This window comes from Bicyclus anynana, chromosome 15 (assembly GCF_947172395.1).
Source record: "Bicyclus anynana chromosome 15, ilBicAnyn1.1, whole genome shotgun sequence".
Classification (NCBI taxonomy): domain Eukaryota; kingdom Metazoa; phylum Arthropoda; class Insecta; order Lepidoptera; family Nymphalidae; genus Bicyclus; species Bicyclus anynana.
Window position 1 is genome coordinate 6,184,016 of NC_069097.1, and position 26,150 is coordinate 6,210,165.

At 33.9% G+C, this 26,150-nt stretch overlaps 2 protein-coding genes across 3 annotated transcripts in view; one reads left to right on the plus strand and one right to left on the minus strand.

The window, feature by feature from the left end:
- The first annotated feature begins 3,395 nt into the window (after positions 1 to 3,395).
- Positions 3,396 to 7,228, plus strand: LOC112044730 (cytochrome P450 6B7-like). The gene is made up of 2 exons (XM_024080680.2): positions 3,396 to 4,916; positions 5,492 to 7,228. The coding sequence occupies exons 1-2, from the start codon at positions 3,563 to 3,565 to the stop codon at positions 5,668 to 5,670; spliced, it is 1,533 nt and encodes a 510-aa protein (XP_023936448.2). The 5' UTR covers positions 3,396 to 3,562; the 3' UTR covers positions 5,671 to 7,228.
- A 7,289-nt stretch (positions 7,229 to 14,517) lies between these two features.
- The window catches only part of LOC112044711 (collagen alpha-1(XV) chain), a 231,299-nt gene continuing 219,666 nt past the window's right edge, over positions 14,518 to 26,150 (minus strand). For both annotated transcript variants that reach the window (XM_052885828.1, XM_052885827.1), the window contains 12 exons: positions 25,859 to 26,068; positions 25,357 to 25,500; positions 25,075 to 25,173; positions 24,712 to 24,970; positions 23,632 to 23,732; positions 22,470 to 22,562; positions 21,290 to 21,427; positions 19,495 to 19,625; positions 18,505 to 18,684; positions 17,276 to 17,419; positions 15,870 to 15,953; positions 14,518 to 14,666 (listed from right to left, as the gene is read on the minus strand). In XM_052885828.1, coding sequence (XP_052741788.1) covers positions 14,561 to 14,666; positions 15,870 to 15,953; positions 17,276 to 17,419; positions 18,505 to 18,684; positions 19,495 to 19,625; positions 21,290 to 21,427; positions 22,470 to 22,562; positions 23,632 to 23,732; positions 24,712 to 24,970; positions 25,075 to 25,173; positions 25,357 to 25,500; positions 25,859 to 26,068 — 1,689 coding nt within the window. In that variant the 3' untranslated portion in view covers positions 14,518 to 14,560. The remainder of the gene's footprint in view (positions 14,667 to 15,869; positions 15,954 to 17,275; positions 17,420 to 18,504; positions 18,685 to 19,494; positions 19,626 to 21,289; positions 21,428 to 22,469; positions 22,563 to 23,631; positions 23,733 to 24,711; positions 24,971 to 25,074; positions 25,174 to 25,356; positions 25,501 to 25,858; positions 26,069 to 26,150) is intronic.

Genomic DNA, 26,150 nt, shown 5'->3' on the forward strand with positions numbered 1-26,150 from the left:
GATATATTCGTAATAACGTTATAAGTAACGTAATATTTATTAAATTCTAAATTTAATAAATATTACGTTATACGTCGATCCATATAATATTTTTCATCCGATTTGACTGCTAAATTGTTGAACCAATTTTGATGAGTTTCGGTTTATAGATTAAATTGAAATTTGGAGCGAACAACGCAATCAACGCGTCCAACGTTGGTTTTGATGTAAATTGTTTAAAATATGTAAAAACTATATATTTACTGACGTACCCTATCCCGTTTGTTTTTTCACAAATCCCGCGGGATCAGGATAAAAAGTAGCCTTTGTTTTACTACAAGTTGCAATTTATCTATTAATCAAAATTATTATTTTGTTTCTATCGCAATTAAATATTACATTACTTATAACACATTAGACATCGTGGAGTACCGTTATTTTATTATTATTGTACGTTTATACCTTGGAATCCAGGGTCTGTCAATAAATCTTTATATAAACTTTGGAAATGTGTTTTTAATTGTGTATAAAAATGTAAAAGATTTTTTTTTTTTTTTTTTGGAGTTTCTTTCATTTGTATTCGTTTCACTCGCATAGCTCCCGCATTCTATTGAAAATATAGGAATAAACCATAGCATAAAACACTCACGAATACACAAATAACGTGGCTTTCTAGTGGTAAAAAAATTTCAAAATCGGACTACTCATTAAAAAGCTATGCTTGGAATTACATTAAAATTAATGGGTAAACAATCAACATGTTTTCCTAGCTTTATGTTTGGAATTCTTTTTCCATTAAAAATATGATTATTGATATCAGACTACTCAATAAAAAGCTATGCTTGGAATTACATTAAAATTAACTGGTAAACAATCAACATGTTTTCCTAGCTTTATGTTTGTAATTCTTTTTCCGTTAAAAATATGATTATTGAAATCAGACTACTCAATAAAAAGCTATGCTTGGAATTACATTAAAATTAACGGGTAAACAATCAACATGTTTTCCTAGCTTTATGTTTGGAATTCTTTTTCCATTAAAAATATGATTATTGATATCGGACTGCTCAATAAAAAGTTATACTTGGTTTTACATTATAATTAATAGGTAAAAAATCAATCATCCCCTGTTTTCCTACCTTTAGGGTAGGAATTGTTTTTCCATATTAAGAGCGCGCAGCGCATCGGTACGATATGGATAAAATTCGAAGCGCAAGCGAGACGCCGAATTATGACTTTCACGTGAGTAAAAAGCACGGAGCGATTGAGGCGCGACGCAAATTTTATGACGTGAGCGCCAAAACCATTTTTACCTAATTGCAAGTAAATTAAACAACATAACGAAAAACAAAATGGCCATGTTCAAGATATATACCTAATTTTCTATACAAAACGAAAATTTAAGAAAATAAGTTTGCTTCCCTGAGATTGAAAGCAAAATGTGAGCAAAACATGTATTTTTCATAAAAATAAACTATCGAGAAAAGTTTTACAAATTGTGTATTTTGTATAGTCATAACGAAGCTAACACTTTGAAATATCATTTACCCAAATATCAGCTCCTAACTTTTCCAGAATCTGAGATCCAGAATCATTTGTAACCACCAAATTACATATTGCACACTCTTTACATGGGACCATCTTTATAATATATTCTTTCCGAAAATAGGTTGGAAAATAAGGCATGATTGATTGTTTATCCAATAATTGTAATATTATTAAATTAACCATAACTTTTTATTGAGTTATCCGATTTTGATCATTCTTTTTAGTCGGAAAGAATATATTATAAAGATGGTCACATGTAAATTTGGAAAGAGACCTATGTCCAGCAGTGGATGTCTAACGGCTGATAATGATGATAATGATATCGTAATATGATACTACTTTATAAAGATAAAAGAGATTGTCGTTTTGAGCCCTAGTAACTTGCAGATATGAGTTATACACAGTAAATCTTAGTTTATTTTAAGACGTATATTTCAAATGTTAAATTTCAGCGGACACCAGAAGCCAAAAAATGTAATTAATTATTAAATTTCCAATTTCCTGTGAAATAATCACAGATAGTAAAAATATTCAATACGTGAAACTTCTTGATTATTGTAAACTACGAAAAATTCTTCAAACAATATTTATTGAGATTGAGGTTCACTGTGGTCCTATCATATTATAAAATCAATGTTTTCGTCTACCTTTTTAGAATTCACGTTTTCAATATTCGTGAATGAAAATTGTAAAAATTGTGCATGCCCGGTTAAAAATGTTTTTTTAACGTGACATCGTTATGGATAATGTAGGAAGGTGCACTTACTTATTTTGGATCGTTACTAACTGAAATCCCATCATGTTCTAATTTTTAATTCAGCCTGTTGGTGGAAACTCGGGAACTCTTTCACAAGCATTCGCGAAAAACGGAGCAGTCAATCTCCCATGAAAAGCTGGGCGATAGACATATCCGTTTCTAACATCCACAGGTCCTCCTCCGAAGAGGCAGATAGGAAAAACACCGTCTACCTTTGGTATTCTAACCCTGAAAAACTTATCCTACTCATTGAGTTATTAGCTTTCTTCTCAAAATATCCCTTAAGATAAAATATTATTCATTGTTAATGTGGTACACTTTAACTTTATTTTAAAGAGCTTTTATTTATGGAATGAGATGAATGCTTTCTATCTGTCTATATAATTCTCTGTCTACGAGTACGTATCATCATCTGCGATTGATTAATTCATTATATTACGATTTGTCCATTGTAAGCCTTAGTTTAGCTAGTAATCAAGGTTAGTTTGTAGACTGTATTGTAATTTTTACTGTTTCGGTTTGGTTTTTACTGTATATTTAAAAAGGACCTTTACTCCACTGATGCGTGCATTAATCGCTGTGCAATATACACGCTTATATTAACTTCACTTGTAACTATGTATGTAAGGAAATCTTGGAATCTTAATTTGACCCACTTTTCGGTCTTCGATTTGGATGAAATTTTGCACACGCTCTGAATTCTGATCACAATACATGACTAGCTAAGAGACGTCATTACAAATCCAATATAGCGGCCTCCCCAAGATGGCGGACTGGCTGTTTGAAACTACCCCCATAATATAGATATCAAATGAAAGGGTTTGCTGTCAGGAATACCAAAAAATAGTCACGTTACTTAAATCTAATATTTGTAATTTTTAGTGCGTGCTAAAGGCGTGATTTTTAGTTTTTTATACTATTTAAAGTTATTATTCATAATAATCAGTATCGATGGAGCGGACAATTTTATGACATTCAAAATAATGACATTGGGGCACCGATTGTATGGACAAGGGACATTGTCCTTTCCATGTCCTTTCATTATCCGATAAAATATTAAAATTGTTGTAGATAACATGTGATAATTCAAGGGTAATATTATTTTACGTTTTATTTTTTACATTTATAAAGATTCATTATTTTGCAGAATTCGGAGAGTTATTGTTGTTTCGCTCTTTTGTACTGGTTAGACGGCTCGCGGCTGTCTATTTCCAAGAACAGTTTGAAACTTGTATATATTATCTATGACTTGTACAGTAAGTTGTCTGCATAACAAACATGCTTAACATAATAGTTTCATTAATAGTTCTCTTTATCCTATACGGTGTAAGAAATTTCGGATATTGGAAGAAACGTGGCATAAAACATGACATTCCTTTACCCTACGTTGGGAATAACTTGAGGAACTTTTTACAAAGAAGCAGTATAGCCATGATGGCAACAGAGTTGTACAAGAAATATCCCGATGAGAAAGTTGTAGGTTTCTACAGAAGCACCGTGCCAGAGCTTTTGATAAGGGATCCTAATTTAGTGAAAAGAATATTGGTTACCGATTTTCAGCACTTTTATGCCAGAGGATTTAATACACATAAAACGGCAATTGAACCACTATTGAAAAATTTGTTTTTCGCTGACGGTGACTTGTGGCGTTTGATAAGACAGCGATTTGGTACAGCTTTTAGTACAGCTAAAATTAGGGCGATGTTTCCTTTTATAACAGAGAGGGCAGAGAAGCTCCAGTTATTAGCAGAAGAGGTCGAATCTCTGGAATATTATGATGTGAGAGAGCTGATGGCTCGGTACACTACGGATTTTATTGGCGCTTGTGGTTTCGGCATAAATATGGATTCTCTGAACAATGAAAATTCTGAATTTAGAAGACTCGGAAAAAGAATATTCTACAGGACACCTAGAGACGCTGCTGCCGCTGCTCTGAAATACATGTTTCCTGAGCTATGTAAAAATATACATTTATTGGCACCAGATCTAGAGGAATCAGTTATTGCATTAGTGCGACATATTCTTCAAGCACGAAACTACACGCCTTGTGGTAATAATGACTTCATAGATTTATTGTTGGAATTAAAGGAAAAGGGAAACATTTCTGTAGAATCTTTAGAAGAAAGGGATGAAAATGGTGTAGCAAAGGTAGTTGAGCTGAAACTTGATGACTTGTTACTCATTGCTCAGGTTTTTGTATTTTTTGGCGCCGGTTTTGAAACATCATCCACAACTTCTAGTTTTACACTACACCAGCTAGCGTTTAACCCTGATCATCAAAGAAAAGTGCAGAAAGAAATTGATAGAGTTCTTCTTAAACATGGCAATAAAATAACATACGAATCAGTGAATGAAATGCATTACCTAGAAAAGGCATTTTACGAAGCTATGAGAATGTATCCTGCGGTTGGATTTTTATTCAGAAAATGTACTACTCCGAACTATACGTTCCCTGAATTAGGACTGACTATAGATAAGGATGTAAAAGTTATTATTCCAATTCAAGCTTTCCAAAGAGATGAAAAATATTTTTATGAGCCAGATGTCTATAATCCTGATAGATTTACTAGTGCCCAAGATTTAAAAACTAATTATTTCATGCCGTTCGGAGAAGGACCACGAGCTTGCATTGGTAAGTTAAAATCTATGAATATCATTTCTACAGAAGTACAGTGAGATTACTTTGCATTCTAATAATTTATATTTTTACGTTCTTCATCTTCATAAATTGCTTTAAAATGAAAATACTTGACTGCTTTCAAAATAAGAATATTATTTTGAAGTCAGTCAAGCGTAAGTAAAGTTATTTCTGGCATACGAGGATTACATAGTTTTTCGGCATTGCAAAAACAACAATTGCTTATTTAATTTAATGGTTGTCTAACACAAAAGTATTTAGAGTTGTTTTGTTAATCGATAATAGTTCCAAGCGCTTAATATAAAATTATTTAAAGTACTATAATATTATTCATATTACATAACATTTAGGATGTTACGATCATTGTGTGACCATATGAAACTACTGAACCGATTTGAAAAATTCTTTTACTGCTTTAAAGCTGCACTATAGTGCTAAAAGCTATTAGCACTATAGTGTTATTTAATTTAATTTATCCCTGTATTCCTACGGGAACGGGAACCACGCGGTTGAAACCTGCGCGATGTCTGCTAGTATATTAAAATTAAAATGTATTTTTTCGTTTACAGCTGCTAGACTAGGAAAAGTCCTATCCATGGCCGGCATAGCTGCCGTTCTTCAGAAATTCAATGTAGAGCCCTGCGAGAAAAGCGTATTGGAACCTCTCCCAGATCCAATGGCCATAGTCTCTGAAGGTTTCATCGGTGGACTACCACTTAAACTGAGAAAGAGAGAACCAGTGCCGTGAATGGGGATGATGACTAGGTTTTAATATATTGATTTTTATGATAAATTCGGGTAAATAAGGTCAATGTTAACTAATTTGTATATAAAAAGCAAAGATTGACTGGATATTTGCAAAATAAATAAGATTATAAAATTTCAAAATCTACTAAAAATATTTTATCGTAATTAGATGAAAATTCATACAGTTTTAGCTTCCTTACATTAAATGTGACATTTTTTAATATATGAACTATAAACATAAACGCAGAAATAACAAAGATATTAGTAATTTTGTTCAAACGTCCATACAAATCTAACGATCATTAATTGCCTACGACGTCATAAGTGCGTACCATTTTGTATGGGGCGTTTTTCAGGGATCCGCGGCAGCGCCGCAAATCTGACCCTTTAAATCCCTGTAGCTACGAAAGTAATGATCGCAGATACCCTGTTACTTTTACAAAATTGCTTCACTATTATTAAAAATATTGGACACTTAAAATAGTCGGTTTGCTAGTTATTAGTAACAAAAACCAATAATTAAAATTACATAGAAAAATGTCACGAACCAATAAAAAGTGTAAGACTTAAATAGTAGGGGGATTGGGCAGTGAAAGGAGACAATATCACGTAACAGGTGTCATTATTGTGCTATTATATTATATAATTCCTAATGAGGATAATTAAATAATTTTAAATAATACAAAAAATATTATTTTGTTTAGATTGTTTTTTTTATTGTTACCGTTATTTGTTATATAATAATTAGCGGACGCCCGCGTCTTCTTTCGTGTGAAATTCAGTTTTTTATAGATCCCACGGGAACATTGATCCAAGAACTAAACTAGCCTTTAAGTTGCTTAATAACCTCCTCTATCTTCTAGTGAAATACCCGTTTAAATAGGTTCAGCCGTTCCAGAGATTAGCAAGAACCGACAGAATAATTTAAAAATAAAATATTGTGTTTTGGTATCCTGTAAATAATTAAAGCACTTGGGAAAACACAGTTATCTTTAAATTACAGACATAAACTTCCATTTTTATTTACATTTAATTAAAAGACGCATTTTTCTACAAATTAACTCAGATATTTTTATTGTTACCTTTACCTACAAAATCGAAATCAAATAAAGGAAATTGTAAATTGTAATACGCAAAGCATAATTATTACCAGAAAACTGTTTATTGAGAAAAAATATTAAACAAAACGTAAATTAGATAAGGGTTAGTAAATACATTACTGTAATCATAATATTTATGTGCTAGTGTGACGTATGTTTCTGAGACTCTGACCATGAACTTGTTATGAAATCATGCGTGTTTTATAAGGCGTATGTGATAATGACCCAAGATTTTAACGGAGTTATGGACGAAACGTTTGCCGAATAATTTAGCAGTAATATATTCTCTGGTATAGCACTTAGGTAGATACATTTTTATTACAGGTATTACATTGAAGTAGTTTTAAAACATTTATGCCTTTAATTTATTTTGAGCTTGTATACTAAAGTTAAGTTTTATAAATATTATTGAAAATAAAAAAAATAATAATAATACACATATCGGTTGCTTTATTTTCATTAACACTAAATTCCTTGTATTTTATATTTTTTCGATTTAATAATTGTGAAAACGGTTCTTTGTTATGATCAATTTCGTCGTTTAGTATTTTAGAAATGCATATTAATACATATTTCTATTTTGAATATATTCTAATAATAAGATATTTATTAAATTTTGATTGATCCATGTAATATAAACATTAAATTATATTAAATCGTAGTTATTAACCTAATTTCAAAATAGGTTTATGAGGAAGATTTTTCTTAATGCTTCTTAGAGGTTTTTAATAGGCTTAGTTAATGAAATCATTAATAGTTATGTTTCACGGAAATGATGTATAATAAATATTATACATAATTTCCGTGAAATTTACTTTTACATACACTTGTACTCGTATTAAAGCAGATTTATATTTGGCTGACGGGCGCCACGTGTCGTGTCATGACGTGATGGTAAGTGTTTACATTAATATGTTGTGTAAGTACAATGTTTTGAATCAATACAGCCTCAGCCGACGCTGACAGCGTCAAAAACACAGCACTGTCGCGCTCACATTAATCTGATGTGTCGTGAAAACATCGTTTCGGCTCCCCCCGCAACCCGCCGCTCTGACGCGAACCGGGATCGGGTCTGATGCGACACATCAGAAGCTATCACTACATATCACAACACATAAGTGTAAACGTTGCCATACAAAATGTATGATATCGATACTGTTCTGATAAAGCCGGCGGAATTCTATTTGTCTGACGTGTCGTATCGTGACGCACCAGAACAAACTTTTCATTTTTTAATTTTTTTTACTACCGTCCGTATTAGTGCCGTCTTCAAACTGATCAGCAGGTAGAACATAATAATATTATGATGTTATTTGTCGCTTTTTAGTTTATTTAGATGGTATGTATTAAGTTTTTCAAGATTTTTCCATTTTTAGTGTAAAATATATACCATGTGAAAAATTACTTTGGTATACAAAGGGAATACCTTATCATATCCCCTTCCCCCTGAAATTTGAAAATTCCTACACGGCTGAGGAGTTCCCTTAACTGTCCTTCGTCTTTATCACCAGACCCCCTAATGACAATCACAACCCATTTAGGTGGAAAGTTCTCATCAATACAAATTAATCAAGACCAAACACAAGGTAATTGCTGTAAATTGTTGAGGGTTTCCCTCGTCTGTATTTGGGCTCCATCATCAGATCGATTCCAAAGCTTCATTAAATTGTAGGGATTAAAAATACTCAATAAAAAATCACGAATACACTAGTTATCATATAATTTTTAAAAGTTCCCCTCGATTTCTCCAGGTTTCCATCATCACGTTGTATCGGTGTACTACAAAACTGCAAACCTTTTTTCATTTTCAATATCCGTCGAGTCTGACATTACTCTCTATACTCTCTAAGTCGGGAGTTTAAATTTATTTAATCCTTTTTCAATTACGTTTTAAACGGCGGGGGTACTCAAGAAATTGATTTTTTTGCAATCAAACACATGTCATGCGTCAATTTTATACAACAATTTTATTAAGCGTTAGTTTAGCACGCTTAATAAAATTACAAATACTTGCAAAGAAACGTGAATTTTTATCAGTAGCTATTTTGAAAAATGCGAATAAATCGATTTTAAGAAATGGTATCGTATGGGATTAATGGATTTAATGGGAATATTGTAAATCAAAATCTTTCTGTATGTCTGTTATTTTTGGTGATATTTCTTTATTGTAATTAAATTATTTACCTAAGTACCTACCCTATATTCTGCTACAAGTTCCAATATTTATTTTAAGTTTTAATCACTAAGAATTTTTTCGTTACCGTCTACCCCTATTACCGTTACCTTTAAAAATCGAAAGGAAGACAATTATAATACGCAATTATAAGAACTACCTATCAATATTTTTTATTGAGAAAAATTATTCAACAAATCGTAAATTAGATAAGGGTTAGTGATTATATTATTGTAATCATAATAATTAATATGCTAGTGTCATACGTATGTTTCAAACAGATTTGAGCATTTGACCATGAACTTGTTAAGATATCAAGTATGTTTTATAAGGCGTAGGCTCAGACTAAATATATAAGGACTAGTATCACACCCAAATTCGCGAACAAAATTTTCTGCCATTTTCTAAGGAAAACGAGCTAAGATTTCATACATATCTTTTACTAAACTAGCAGTTTTGGTTCGTTTTTTACACCATTTAACTACACAAAAAGGTATTTTTACGGAGGTTTTTAACCGACGGACACGATTGTAAACTATGAAACATCGATTCATAGAGACAGTGTTTATAATCGCATAAGATCGTTGATCATATCCTTTGACAGAAAAATAATGTCTTGCGAGGCAGGTCTTTATCTAATTAGTCTGAGGGCGTAGGTGATAATGACACAAGATTTTAACGGAGTTATGGAAGGAACGTTTGCCGAATAATTTAGCTGTAATATATTTTCTGGTATAGATTTATATTTTTGTTACAGGAATTATACTTTTGTAGTTTGAAACATTTATGTATTTTTAATTTATCGAGCTATAATTTATTTTTATATAATTAAAATACTGAGAATTTTATTTTAATTATGTAAATATTGTTGAAAAGAAATATAAATAATTATATTTTGGTTGTTTTTATTTATTATTACTAAAATTCTGGTATTTTACATTTCTTCGATTTTTAATAATTGTAAAATCGGTTCTATTAAATGGCATCGTCTAGTTTTGTTTCTCCTGAACCATTTAGGTACTTAATGAATATTTCTATTTTAGATATGTTTTTAATAACATATATTTTTTAATTATGATCGATAATATTCAATTATATTGAATTTAGTTATAATTTTAACTAAATTTCATTTAAACTGAAGTAAATTCTTTATTAATAATATAATATATAAACAATAGAAACATAAATTAAACTTTTAGGGTTAGGTAATGAAATAAAACACATTTTTTCCGTGAAAACTTTTACTCTTATTATAAACACAGTCACTTGTATTTTATAATACACTGCTTAGTCGATGTCGAATAAAGCGTAGAACTAAATACGTACAATAAATGCTTGTTGGTATGTCATGTCTTACTATGTATACTATTATTATATTATTATCATTGGCAGTATTACTATTTTTATACGATGTAGTAAATATTTTTATTTATAATTTGTCTTTGGTTTCAATCAAGGTTTGATAGATATATACATGTAATATATATTTTCAGATAAATTATCAATTTTGTAAGATGCACATAGATTTCCCACATATGTATTGGTATATACTTTAAATTGAATATTTTACTGGTCTGGAACTTTAAATTATAAAGTGTATTCGTAAATAGATCACTCACGTTTTATGTAAAGTTATATCAAAGGTATTTGTAATTTGTATTATGGAATAATAATAATAATTAAAATAATTAGATTATATAGAAGATATGAAATTATCTCTCAGGGATTACGATTATACGGTACTTAAATACTTTTGTATAGATACAGTGACATCATAGTGTAAAACGTAGTTAAATTTCTATTTATTTCGACACATTTTTAGTCAAAAACAGCAAAATTTCAATACGGATAAAGTTCAAAATTTAAAATTCTATTTTACAGAAGTTTTGTATAAAAACAGTAACACAGCTAAAGTCGACTAGTGCCTATGTATAAACTACCAAATGGTAAACAATATTATACTTAAAATTAATAATAATTCAACTTTATTGAAGAACCCTTCTCATCTTGAGAGGAGACTCGTGCTCAACAGTGAGCCGAATATGGGTTGAATGATGAAGAATTATAATTTCATTGTTAACCGCATAAATATATTCATAAATATTATAGTACACACTATTTGTAATCATAATTAAAAATACTGTTATAGATGCACAAGGTGAATAACTACTATTAAATTGATAAATAAAATTTATTAGGTAGATTTTTTTTTTTACAAATTCGCCCTTGACTACAATCTCACGTGATGGTAAGTGATGATGCAGTCTAAGATAGAAGTGGGCTAATTTGTTATGAGAAGGATGAAAATACACCCCCTTTTTTGGTTTCTACACGACATCGTACCGGAACGGTAAATCGCTTGGCGGTACGTCTTTCTCCCACCAGCCAGACCTGGACCAATTAAGAAAATCTCAATCGGACCAGCCGGGGATCGAACCCAGGACCTCCGTTTTGTAAAAAAAAGGTAGATATAGGAATATCAAATTTACTGGAATAAATTATTAAAAAATTGTTTTAGTACTCAGAATTTTTAATTATTGTGGTTAAATTATATATCAAGTAAATATATATAGTAATAATTATGCTAAGTAGTAAATTTATTTAAGCACATTATAAAATAATATTTACAGTCTCGAATAAACCTTGGATAAGCTAATATTATCACAAAAATTTAATACAAATTTTAAATTACAAATTACTTTTAATAATGCCGAATTTAGACTACTGAAAGCCGAATATAGACTACTGAAAGCCGAATATAGACTACTGAAAGCCGAATATCTATAACGAAGGGTGACCAATGTGGTGTGGAGTGGTTAATTGACATAGGTAAATATGTGGAGTTGGATGTTCGGCGATTTATTCGGCGAACTTATTCGCTCAATAATTTAAATTCGGCACACGCATTCTAAAGCTTTCATACTTTTGTTGCATATTATTATTATTTTAAAAGCCTCGGGTAACTTTTCTATTTAGGCCTAAATATATAAAATGAAATAATATTTACGAGATTAATGGCAATGATTTTGGATTGACATTAATTCTTTGTCCTAAAACGGAATCTCAATATTATTTCACTTCTTTGTTTTAGCGTGGTCTCACTAGATGGTGTTTAATTTCGGCATAAACTGGTACACTTTAATCGATATTGGACAATTGTTCCACCACAAGTAAAAATCTATAATTAAGTAATGGAAATCTACTTTAAATAAAAGTCTTATAGAATCATTAAAATTGGCCCACACTTTTCGTCTCGCACGCCATTGACGATCAATTATCCTCACGTTTCTTCAGTACCCACGACTATAACTGATCGTGTATTGGTGGCTGCACGCACGACGGCTCGACTTATGAAACTCTCGCTGCCGTTTGCGCTGCAGAATCGTAAAAATAATTGACCGTCAATGGCTGTAGTGCGCTAAAACGACTCGTTGATGATGGAGTGGGAAATAATTCATGCTTCATTGTTCGGTCCGGGTAAGTTTATTTTGGAGTTTATTATGGAGAAGTAAATGATTCCTGTTCAAAGTGCTAGAGGCTATTTTAATGCTATTATTATATTATTTGTTTCGACAAGTACAGCAGATAACGAAGCTGTAGATGTAGACGTTACGCAGAATATCTATATTTTATCTAAAATAACTGGTTCTCCAAAATCGATTCCGGTTTCGATCGGGGCCTTGAATTTTATAACACATCGAATTCGCTTACAGACGCGAAACGTATTGACGTCATCTTAAGACACCAACGTAGGGTATGAGTTCTTTATGTTTTTTTTTAACCGACTTCAAAAAAAGGAGCAGGTTATCAATTCGTCAAAATCTTTTTTTTTTGTGTGCATGGTTCCGCCTTCAAACTGATCGCACTGAGCAAACTGAGAAGGTAGCACATACGATGTTATTTTTCGCTTTTCAGTATAATTTTGAAGTCGGTTGTATGTTTTTATGAGTAGGTACATCATTATCTGAATTATACAAGAACAATCAAACGCATTCAAGCAAGATAAACTTTTAGCCTCAGACTAATAAACATAAGCTTTTAGGCTCCAAAAATACTGTATAACATGTATAAGTTATAAATAATAGTATTGCGTGATATAGATATTCCATTTTCGAAGACACTGATTGATGATAGCACAGTATCATCATCATCATCATCATCATATCAGCCGATGGACGTCCACTGCAGGACATAGGCCTTTTGTAGGGACTTCCAAACATCACGATACTGAGCCACCTGCATCCAGCGAATCCCTGCGACTCGCTTGATGTCGTCAGTCCACCTGGTGGGGGGTCGGCCAACACTGCGCTTACTAGTGCGGGGTCGCCATTCCAGCACTTTGGGACCCCAACGTCCATCGGCTCTTCGCACTATGTGCCCCGCCCATTGCCACTTCAGCTTCGCAACTCATTTGCGAAGCACAGTATAAACGCATTATATTATAGGGATACTAAAAAGCCGTTGCTTAGCAAAAGTCACAGATATTGATTGTATTTTACAAACATGTTTCTGTTTTTCAGACTCTCCTTCAGTTAAACACTCAAAGGCACCTATTGGCAGGTGCACCTTGACAAGTAAAGCAAAGACGTCTTCTGAAAATAGAATATCTACATAATGATATTAACAAGCCTCGTAATATTATAAAGTTGTTGTACTAATGCAAATTGTAGTAAACAACAATACGGACTACTTTAATAGGAATCTCGTATGAACACCAAGCTTTATTAAAATCTCATACAAAAGTTGAGTAAAGCTGGGAACACATTGGCAACACGCAACTCCACATTAAGCGATGCCGCAAAGTTGACGCCACGAAAGTGACGCCACGAAATTGATGCCAGAAAATTGCCGCCTCGTAATTTACGCCACTCATATCAAATCTGGGTTATTAAATATTTAGCAATGCACGAATAAAATATTTACTTTCTTGAAACGGCGTTGAGTTCGGTTTCTTAACCGTTGAGCAATTAAGGTTGAGGAATCTATTACTCTTTAAATTTTTTTTAGCTAATAACTCGGCCGTAAATGCTTGTAAATTGTAACATAGAGAATTTTTATTATTAGATCTTAACCTATATGTTTTGACTTGGGTCAAAATCATGGCGTCATGGCGTGTTGTTAGTTTACCATCTGTTTTCCCGCTTTAACCTAGCGCCGAGTGAAAAACGTGCAGCGTTTATTTGCTAAGAAGTTACAATCATATGGCGGTGCACGCTCCGCTTATCGCCCCGCTGTACGCTTATCACTCAGAACGTGCATACATTGCACCCGCGCGAATTTAAGTAGCTATATTAAATTTATACTACATCCACACTTATTTTGCACTGTATTTTAGGCTTTAATATATTTTTTTTAATATTCATGACAGCCCTTCACTGCGATCTCGATCTGCGATTGTACAATGGAAGCGGGCTAACTTGGTAAAAGTAACTACCATATCAAATATAGGATGGCTGACATTTGACACCAGACTTGATCAAATCAAGAAAACAATTATAATATCCTAAATAGACCCGAGCTAGGAATCTAGGCCATTCAATTGAATACACCAGGAAAGTGTGGACGCATATGATACTGAATAATAAATTAATTTATTATAGGAAAATTTAACTTAAAAATTAATTTTCCCTAAAAGGTTGAGCAAATATATCGTCCAACAGTTGTTGATACTCGTCCGCGTTGTAAAGGTAATCTTCGTCATCTGACACTGATGTTATATTAAACCTGAAATGAGAAAAACAAAAGTTTTAGTCTTCAAAATAATTATGCTTTATCATTAACAGCTTACTAAATACGGTATATCTTGCGTTGAAAATAATAATAATATTAGGTATTAAAATTCAAGGTGAAAAAAATTGCATGTCCTCTATAAATATTATTAAACGCAAGCTTTTGGGAGAGTCTTATGCTATATGCTATATGCTTATACCTGCTTAATCTCGGACTAAGTGCTCAAACTCAGAGAATTAAGAAAATTCTCTGGTATGCAGGTTTCCTCACGATGTTTTTCTTCACCGTTTGAGACACGTGATATTAAATTTCTTAAAATGCACACAACTGAAAAGTTGGAGGTGCATGCCCCGGACCGGATTCGATCATCTTCCGGAAACGGAGATTTATTTATAATAATAATTATATTTTATAATCGGTCCAGTGCTTTTGTAGCTATATAACAAACAAACAAATCGTATTAAAAATATTTGGCAATCGTGATGAACAGCTCGCAGGCTATGATGAATATTTTAATCATAATTATATGCAAGGCCAATAAATAATAAGGCTAATCTGTTATGTCCTTCCCAGGTCTGTTTTTCTTGAATTCAAGTCAAGTCAATTAGAGTTTTCGCAGAATCAATCAATCAATCAATCAACAGCCTGTATTCGTCCACTGCTGGACATAGGCCTTTCCGAGAGCGCGCCACTACGCACGATCCTCCGCCTTCCTCATCCAGCCACTTCCCACTACCTTCTTGATGTCGTCGGACCATCTAGCTGTAGGACGTCCTACACTGCGCTTGCTGGTACGCGGTCTCCACTCCAGAACACGTCTGCCCAGCGGCCATCTGTTCTACGACAGATATGGCCCGCCCACTGCCACTTCAGTTTGCTAATTCTTTGGGCTACATCAATTATTTTCGTTCTCCTACGGATTTCCTCGTTCCGGATTTTATCCTTCAGAGAGACTCCTAACATAGCCCTTTCCATAGCTCGCTGAGCGACTTTAAATTTGTGGATAAGGCCAATTGTCAGTGTCCACGTTTCCGCTCCATACGTCATAACAGGCAAGACACACTCATTAAAGACTTTTGTCTTCAGGCTTTGGGGTATTGACGAATTGAAGACCCGACGCAATTTCCCAATTTTCCAATTTCGCAGAATAAAGAAAATTAATTAGTTATGCAAGTGAAGTGAGAATCTTTCATGTACCTTAACGTGTTTCTTTTTCTTCGTACATTCATATGTGACGTTGCTTCTATGCATAATACTGCAAAGTGATTGTTGCACGCGTATCTGTAAATAATGATATTATTTAGATAGTCAGGATCGTCAAGACCATTAATTGTCGATTATTATATTTCATCACTTCATTCTTCAGATATAATTTTTACCAAGTAGTAACTTGCAAGCAACTATGCACGAAAATCCCGAAATTGATGGAAATGATTTTCCCATCAATTTCGGGATGTTATTATTATATCTTGTGAATGAAGCGACTTACATAAATATGATACTTCATTTACAGGTGAGTTCATTTAATCACTAATTCTGTTGAGACCTCTTTCTTCTAACATGGGAAAAATTATTAATCTTATAGTCCAGGAGCCGGGAAACATTTAAAATTATGTCTATTATCAACAATTATTATGAGCACAGGACCGGGATAGCATAACATCCTTATCCAAATCGGTCAAGATGGTTACAAGGAGTTAGGTGACGAGCAACGGTACAGATTTTTTTAAAAATATGTTAATCTACTAATATTATAAACGCGAAAGTTTGTTGTGTGTGTGTTTGTGTTAAATTACAAATGTATTAACAATTCAAAATTAACATAAGTTCTCACTGAAACAATTTTTGACTTTGATATTGATTAAGGCTTTTTCCGAATAAGAAAAAATCAACGATACCTAATAATACATTTTTATTTACGAACCTACGTCATTTAACTTGTCAGAAAGGACAAAAATACATTATAATAAAAATTACAAAAATTAAAAATCATTACTTGATATTCATTACCTTCGTGTTTTAAGGATAATTATATATAAATATAAAACATAATAATTATAATTATTAATAAGGATAAAAAAGCGGACCTTCCGCATGTTCTACATGTTAATGATTTTATTGTATTATGTGAATACTTGTTGTTGTACTGTTGTACTTAGATACTTTTTGGACTAATGTCAGTCTTCCCGACTGATTGAATTGGATGAGAATGGAAATATTGCTTATATAAAAAAACCGGACAAGCGCAAGTCGGAGTCATCCACTCAGCGTTCCGTACGTAGCATACATTATAAATAGTTCAAGAATCGTATTGCACAGTTTTTAACGAACCTGAATTTTAATTCCCTTGACCGTCGGAATGCCTATGCGTTTTTTGCTGAATAAACGGCCGTTTCTTTTTTTTATTACGTAAAAATAGAAGAAGTTTGATTTTTCCACAACACCAAAGAATCATAGATTTGTGTTGGTTTCAATCTCAACTTGATATCTCCACGCATTCTCGAAATAAAGGACCTTGACAGACAGACAGACAACAAAGTGTAAGGGTCTCGTATTTTCCTTTCGAGCTACGGACCCCTAAAAGCTTGAATACAAGTGTTTACCTCTCCTGTGAAAGTAGTTTGTGTGAGTACAGAGAAGCCGCCATGCCCTTGTTGGTGGGGTCACCGTTCTGCCACTCCTCGCAGAAAGTGTCGAGAGCCCTTTCACCACTGGCATGTGAACCGTGCCATATCAACTTCTGTGGCCTGAAATTATTATTGAACGTTAACTCTACTCAACTCAACAAATATATAATAACTTATATTGATAATAATGAATAATTATATGCAACTAGTGGAGCCGGTCAAGCTTCGCTTTGACTTATGTGCACCTTTTCCCTATCCCTACTCTACCCTTACCCTAACCTACCATATCCCTACTCTACCCCTACCCTACCCCTACCCCTTGACTCTTTAACGTTTGTATGGGAAATAGAAAGGGTTGTTTTTATGGTTTTCTCGGCAATTATTCAATTTTATCTAGATGCAGGCGTTCCAGGATCGTGATGTTTCATGTTTGGAAGTTTCTTCAAAAGGCCTATGCCCTGCAATGGACGTCCATCGGCTGGTATGACGATGAATATAGAATTATTCATTATATTAAACGAACTACTCGTATATTTTAATGGTCAACTAACTACAAGGCAGGCTTTCCACTTTAAAAAAGGTTTAAAATGGAGTTTAGGCTATGCTGCTCCAATGCAGTTAGCGATAATGTTACTTCTTACTAATATTATAACGCCAAAGTTTGTACGGATGTTTGTTTGGATGTGTGCATGTTTGTTACTCTATAACGCCGCTACTACTGACGACGATTTGGCTATAATTTAGAATGGAAATAGATTATACTCTGGATTAACACACCGGCTACTTTTCCATTACACATCCCGGAAAATCCATGGTTCCCGCGGGATTTGTGAAAAACTAAATTTCACGCGGCCAAGTCGCGAGCGTCCGCTAGTTTTGAATAATGACCGGGATCCGTTAATTAATTTACGATAAAATACGGGCATAAAATATAGCCTGTGACACTCACAAAAAACGGGGCTTTCTATTGGTAAAAGAATTTTCCTAATCGTTTCAGTAGATCGAGAGATTACCCCTACAACTTCATAAACTTGACCTCTTTATAATATTAGTATAAAAGTGTGCATTAAAATAAAAAAAAATCGTGAAATCGTGGTTTTTAATGTTGAACAACGCAGTGATTTTAATACATATTAAATTAATCCTTGAACTACCAAACTAAAGTCAAACATAAACAAGAATAAAATACATTTGTGATTGCTTACCAATTTGAATCCATCATGATATTTTTTCCATTGAAACTGTAAATTCTCACAGGACCCAACATGGCGCCGCCGTTACCATCGAAAATGTCGGAGAATGATTTGAACAGAACATCACCCAGTATATTTGTAACTGGCATGTGTCGATCAGAATATTTGACGGTCGCGTCGAGGTTTTGAATCCTAAAAAAACAGTAGTTATTATTTTTTTACTAGCCTAACAGTGGAATTCATAGACGTTGCAGGGGCACCCCCAGGGGACCATTCACCCGCCGAGTGTCGAATTCTCAAACCCATAGAATTTTAATTCAACACTCAGCAGATGAACCCGCCACAACGTCTATGAATTGCACTGTAAGTGATTTATATTCTGATTAGTTTTCATCGTCATTATAACGATCTAGAATAGGGTTAGATCTCCGACAAGGGAAATGGAGCTTAGACCTATCAGGTTGTTTTAATAGGAGTTGGAAGGCATATGATGATCATAATACTCGTGTAAGGATCACTATCAGATGTGGACCAATGGGAACCGACGGCTTCACTTTAGTGCGTTATTTTTAGTATTTAATGGAAGATCGAAAGTTTAATATTTCATAGCCCTACTCAGAATTCAAACTTACAAGTAGATCGTCTTCGTCTCATGTTAAACCTCGTGATCGGATCACGAGGTTTAACATGAGACCAACGGGTCAGTTGGCTTATATTTTTGATAGGCCCTTAGGCATGAGCTGGTCCTTACAACGCGGCACGTGGAATCATCGGAGAGTGTAACGGAACCTTCACTTTTCAACCCTCAACTCCTCTCTCAACGTGCGCTGCGAGCAGACGCGTGCGCCGCCGCGTCGCATTTTGGATCGTGTCGCGCTGCCGCTTTGCAAAAACCAGCTCATGACTAAGGGACCTGTGTGGTTTTGAAACTACATACTCCGACGTTGTATCACGTGACTCGTAAACCCTCCTCCTTTTTTTTAAGTCGGTTGAAAAGCATACCTGCTAGTAAGAAAAGCTCTAAATGTCCCCTTCAAGCCAGCTCGCCGCGCTTGTCTGTAGCAAGCATAATCAGCTCGACGGACACCGTGCATGTTACCCGATAACGGCTCGTTCAGAGCTATCAGACGAAGCTGTTGACAAAAAAAAATGTAAAGTCCTTTTCATGAAAAAGGTCCCCCAGACGTGGCGCTAATGTCTTAATGGCGCTCATTGTAATTTAGTAAAGACGGTCTTTTTGTTATTTGTGTAAGGCGCTGTAAATTTTAGTTCATAGCCGCGGGACTTCTTTCATGAAAAGGACTCTAAATATCATTATACGCTGTTTTATTTGTGGACGAGGTAAAAGTGTCTTATGTAGAATAGTAAAAACTATGATATATTATAAACATGGGTTTAAAATATCTATTATTAACTAAGAATTAACTCATTCACTTATGTGAAACTTACAGGCTAGTACATTTCAGTTTGAGCGTACAAGAATAGTAAAAAGTAGTGCTAACAAATAAACTATAAACAAAAATATAATAACAATTATACAATAAGAATTATAACGTGATAAACAAAAATACATAATAATTCAATTTTTCAATGACTATTTGTAGGTAGTCATTGAAAAAAAATACCAACAGCGGCCGGTCGACATTACCAGAGAGTAATGTGCGACTAGATGCGGCACGGTGATATAGTTTTTTATTTAATTTATAAAAATTAGTTTAAGTGGGCTTTCAGGAGTTTTTTAAACAGGAGAATACAACATAAGTATAATATAATGTCAACACAAAATTGTGCATATATGCTCTGAGTGGAGTAGCTACATTCGGATCACTGTTTGCAGTGATTTTGTAAGCACGTAACTTATCTAATCTTTGGACACAGTACAAACATCATTTGACTCAGGTGTCAAGTTAATTCGCACGAGCTGTATATAATACGCTATATTTTATCCCTGTTATCCCACGGGAAAGGGAATTACGTGGGAGAAACCGCGTGGTATAGGTATAAAATAATATTTTCAAGTTTAAAAGATAAATTATAAATACAGAGGAAAAACATCCTACCAAATAATCCTCAATCTAGACCTCGTTATAATGCTATTTTGACTATTTGACTAATAAAAAAAAGGTTCATTCATAAAGAGTATATACATAAAAATAAATGATAGTCGGTCGGTTGTATGTATGTAAAGTTATAATAAATAAATAAATAATTATACTTTTTTTCTCTAATTTTTGCATAATTCTAGTGTGAATAGCTGTTAATTGTGATATCCCATATTGTTTTTTCTTTCGCGAGGAAAATATGGAAAAAAAAATCTAAAAAAAAAATAAAATTAAAATAATTATATATTATTGTAAAAAATCCTAATTATAATATAGCGTACATAAGATTTATTATATATTATCATATAGACGAAAGAAAAAATTAGTTATTATTAGTTATTATTATAGAACGTCGATTATGTTTAGTGCGATTTAGTGTAAAATCCTTTATTCAGCTAAAAAATACAAATTAAAAAAGAAGAAGAAATTACAAACTAATACTAACAGAGCTTACAAACTACTTAAAGATACCTACTTAAATTACAAAGTTCCTCTGTCTGTACTTAGTATAATAATATAATAAAGAAATTCAGCTGAAAGGGGCGCTGCCTCAGCTCGGTACTACAGTTGAGAGCTGTAGTGCTGGCAGGCATGACCCCTGGATGTATATGGATATATTATTATGATTTTGTATGTAAGCTACTTTGATTTAAGAATCGTAACATTCGCAAATCATTAAATAAGTCAATACTCACACTAGGTCCCAATGGTAAGGTCTTTTCGATCATGTTTGATAATTGTGGCATATGCACCAGACTGGCTGCAGGCATGGGTGGAGTAGCAGGTGTCGGTGCTACAGTGACCGGGATATTTTGTGTGACTAGAGATCCCAACTAAAAACATTGTAACATTATGGTTATTTGCAGGGCCGGCTCGTCCATACGGCGAACGGAGCAGTCGCTCCAGGCGCCAAATCGTAGAGAGCGCCTAAATGATAATCCTAGTCGACGTAGACGGTACTGCGCCTGATTTTCAATTGATTACCCCAGAGTATGGTCGAGATCTTTGCTTCGCATTCTTACTTTACACTCATAATTTGGTATCGGTATCTACATATTATTAGGAGCAAACAGGAGAGGCGCCATAATTAGTATCTCGCTCCATTTTAAAATTTACTTCGGGCCGGCGCTGGTTGTTTGTCTACCATTCATACGCACGGCTAGAGTTCGTCATATAAATAACTAGCGAGCGCCTGCGACTTCGTTATTAGACCTCTAGTGACGGCCTCCGTGGCGCAGTGGTATGCGCGGTGGACTTACAAGACGGAGGTCCTGGGTTCGATCCCCGGCTGGGCAGATTGAGATTTTCTTAATTTGTCCAGGTCTGGCTGGTGGGAGGCTTCGACCGTGGCTAGTTACCACCCTACCTAGATCATATCTACATATCCATCAGGTGAAATTAAAAGCGATCCTGTCTCAAATAATTATTGTCTTTGTCGAATGCTAGACCCAAAGAATCTTTATCATCTAGATTAAGGTAAGTCTATTAATATAATCATTATCAATCTATATTCAGCTCTCTGCTGAGTTCAAATCTGCTGAATATCCTCTTAGCATGAGAGAGTTTAAGGCTGGTCCACCACGCTGGTCCAATGCGGATTGGCAGACTTCACACATGCAGATAATTAAGAAAATTCACAGTTAGGCAGGTTTCCTTACGATGTTTTCCCCCCACCGTTTGAGACACGTTTAACTTGTTTAAATGTACATAACTGAAAAGTTAGAGGTGCATGCCCTGGTTCAAGCAGACAAACAAACAAACTCTTCAGCTTTATTAAATTAGTATAGATTTACTGTTATTAGGACTGCGCTCTAAATATTTCTAACTACGGTTGGTTTTTTTACTACTAAGATAATTTTCTTAACCAAGACTTACAAGAACATACTGCCATCCTGAGTTGACTTTGACAAATAAAGACTGTTCTTCAACGACGTATGCCAGTGCACCTAAAGGACTTGTCGAAGCCACCTAAGGACATCATAAAAGGTTAAAAATATTGCATGACATTTTAACCTCTATGTTCTATGTTAGGAGTATCTCTGCGTGATCGAATCAGAAATGAGGAGATCGCAGGGATTCGCTGGATGCAGGCGGCTCAGTATCGTGATGTTTGGAAGTCCCTACAAAAGGCCTATGTCCTGCAGTGGACGTCCATCGGCTGATATGATGATGATGATGATTTTAACCTCATATTACGGATTTCTTTTATAACTCGAGGTATTAGTTTTATTATTTTCAATATCAATGTTCGATACGTCTTTTGTTTCTTAGTCTGTTATCTAAATTCTTATCGGCTGAATCGATACATCATACCCTTGATACAGAAGTGTTGTTTATTTAGATATCTTCGCTGTAATTTTGCTGAGTTTTATTAATATTGCAGGTGGATAAAGTTGATTTTTATCGCATCGTATAAATACTAAAATCAAATACCTATTCTTAGAACATTTTGAGGTTAAATAAAATTCGAAAATTTTAGTCCCGATCTCCCCTATTTAAATATAAGTAAATTCAAATTCAAATTCAAATTCAAAATTCAAAATTCATTTATTTCAAGTAAGCTCAGTTTACAAGCACTTTTGACACGTCAGTTGACTATTTGTAAAGATTCTACCACCGGTTCGGAAGGCAGGTTCTGCTGAGAAGATACCGGCAAGAAACTCAACAGTTGCTCTTTTGAAAAAGTCATACAGTATTATAATTTACAATTGATAACATTTACAATTTCTTATAGTTTTATTTCCTGTGTGAAGGTGGAAGCTGATCCAATGGCCTCCAAGCACCTTTGTCGTTAAGGAACTCATCAATAGTGTAGTAACCTCGACTAAGTAAATGTTTTTTAACACATTGCTTAAAGCTATGCATTGGCAAGTCCATCACAGTCTTGGGGATCTTGTTATAGAAGAGTACACCCAAACCCACAAAAGATTTTTTAACTCTTTGGAGACGATATGCAGAAATAACTAACTTATGTCCGTGTCTAGTAAGACGTGGGTTTAAATCTCCTTTTCGTTTGTACAAATTAGTAAAGAAATACCTTCATTAAATCAGCGGTCGTTGGAAATACTGCTGATCCCAACATATTTTTATTAGCATTAGACTCATCTTGGTATGGCTTGGGTTCTGTGTTAGATGATACTGAAAAATAAATATAGTAACCCTTAATTATTAGACACTATTAATTTATTCTATATTTCTATACCACTTCATAGAACACAAAGAGAAGGAAAAAGTAGTAAGAAGAACGTCACAAAAGACAGGTTTATCGCAAGCGATTTCTTCCAGGCAACCTTAATAAGTATTTATTTATTTATTATTTATTTTAATTCTTTATTGCAAAAAAATAAGAGATAAGAGAAGGATACAAAAAAAAATAAGAGAAAAAAAATAGAAAAGTAAGATGCGCAAAGGCGGTCTTATCGTTAAAAGCGATGTCCTCCAGACAACCTTAAATGAAACATTTAAAGAAAGGAAAGCGGATAGTGCAATATAACATACCTATAGTAATTAAACTATTAAAAATAATATACTAAATTAAACTACATATACAATTACATACTAAATATACATAAATAAACAAAATATGAGTACACCCAAATACATAATTAATATATAAATACACCTACATACATAATTATACATAACAAATAAACAGAACTACTTAAATAATAATTATCATAGTCTAGTAGATAAGTAGTATTTTTTAACACGATCTTTGAAGATGCTTAGAGTGACTGTCTTATGTCACTCGGTAGCGGTAAGTAGTGTTCTTGTAACTTCCAACTATCTTTTATATTACCTGGCGTTACTATATTGTTTCAATTACTTACATGGATTTTCCTTGTTCTTTTCTTTCAATTCATGTAATTCTTTTAATGCCTTTAACTGATCTAAAGGACTTTTTGGGACTAAAATCCGGCAGCGTGCATTAAAATAAATAGTTAGATATAATTTATACATAAATTATTATTATTATTTCCATGTTTCTGGATACAATGATCTACTTAGCAACTATTAAAATCAAAGAAGATTTCACAGGTCATTGATAGATCTCTGTCGATATTTAATACCAGAGTACTCTCTGGTATTATATTAAGATAACTTTTAAAAATCATACCTGGTTTCCCATAAAACTTTGTACTGCCATGTACTGGATATTCTTCAACAAAACTGACACCGGGTTCGCCTTTTGGTCCGACGATTGACACTCCAGGGGTACCCGGTACTCCTGGGGGACCGGGTGGTCCAGGTGGACCTGGTATGTATTGAACTGCATCAGATTTAGGTCCAGGTGGGCCCATAGGACCAGGTGGACCTTGATCTCCTTTTATACCAGGAACGCCATCGTATCCTCTATCCCCCTTTTCACCTCGTAACTACAACAATAGTGATGCATTTAAAATATTTTAAAAATATACCCAATGTTAAATTTTGAAACAGAAATATAAATATTTAATAACATAATGAAAACTAAACTAACCATAGAAGCATCTAGCATGCTTACTCCTGGGTCGCCCTTTTCTCCTTTCGGACCATTCAACCCCGGTACACCAGGTGGCCCTAATGTTCCCGGTCGACCCTATAAATTGATTATTAATTTGTATAATGAATGAATATCATAATTAATAAAATCAAACATGTATAGTAAATTAACAAATACCTTCATATTCTAATCAGCATGTAACAAACAAAATTCATGTAAATTATCCGCTTGTAGATAATAAAAAAAAAATAATGTAAGTAGGTAAGTGAATAAACTTACCACCCATCCAGGTAAACCAACATCACCTTTTTCTCCAGGTTTACCAGGAGTTCCAGGTATTCCTTGTAGACCCTGTAGTCCGCGAGGCCCTTGTGGGCCCGGCCTTCCTCTTCGACCTCTTAAGCCAGTTTCACCTTTTTCGCCCTAAAAAAGTTCCTGGTTTACTGTCAAGCTAAAAAATATAAAATTAGCGAAAGACCAGACACTTCATCCACGTGGAATTCAATTATTTTTACAAATCCCACGGGAACCATAATTTTTTTAGAGATAAAAGTGTATAATATATATTGTTCAACATCTTCTATACATTCCAGTGAGTCTCATTAAAAAACGCTCTAAAATTAGTCCAAACAAATAGACGGACGGACGGACAGAGACATTTTTTATAAAAACTAGATTGTGTTTTAGTTTGATTTTAATATCGTCTAAATAAATAAAATCATCACAGTTATTTTGAAATCACAGACAAACGATAGAATTCATTTATATGTATTGATGATACCTTGATGGTCATGATGTCTGTGCCAGCAGACGTGATGCTGACAGGGCCAGGTGGACCGCGTTCTCCCCTTTCCCCTTTTAAACCTGGTGGCCCAGATGGCCCCGCGATACCAGGCATTCCAGATGGGCCAATATCACCTCGTTCACCAGATTTTCCATCTTTACCAGGGAATCCTGGTGTGCCATCGTTACCGTGGTTTCCTTTTTCTCCCTGAACAAAACAAAGGCTATAAAGTAAACTTCTATCCGTAATAAACCTTATTGGAAAAATGTGTTAACAATTTTGAGGTGTC

Excerpts from the sequence above, each read along its gene's own strand:
- LOC112044730 (XM_024080680.2), top strand. The coding sequence starts at position 3,563 with ATGCTTAACATAATAGTTTCATTAATAGTTCTCTTTATCCTATACGGT. Across the intron at positions 4,917-5,491 it reads AGGACCACGAGCTTGCATTG|CTGCTAGACTAGGAAAAGTC; the intron begins GTAAGTTAAAAT and ends TTTCGTTTACAG.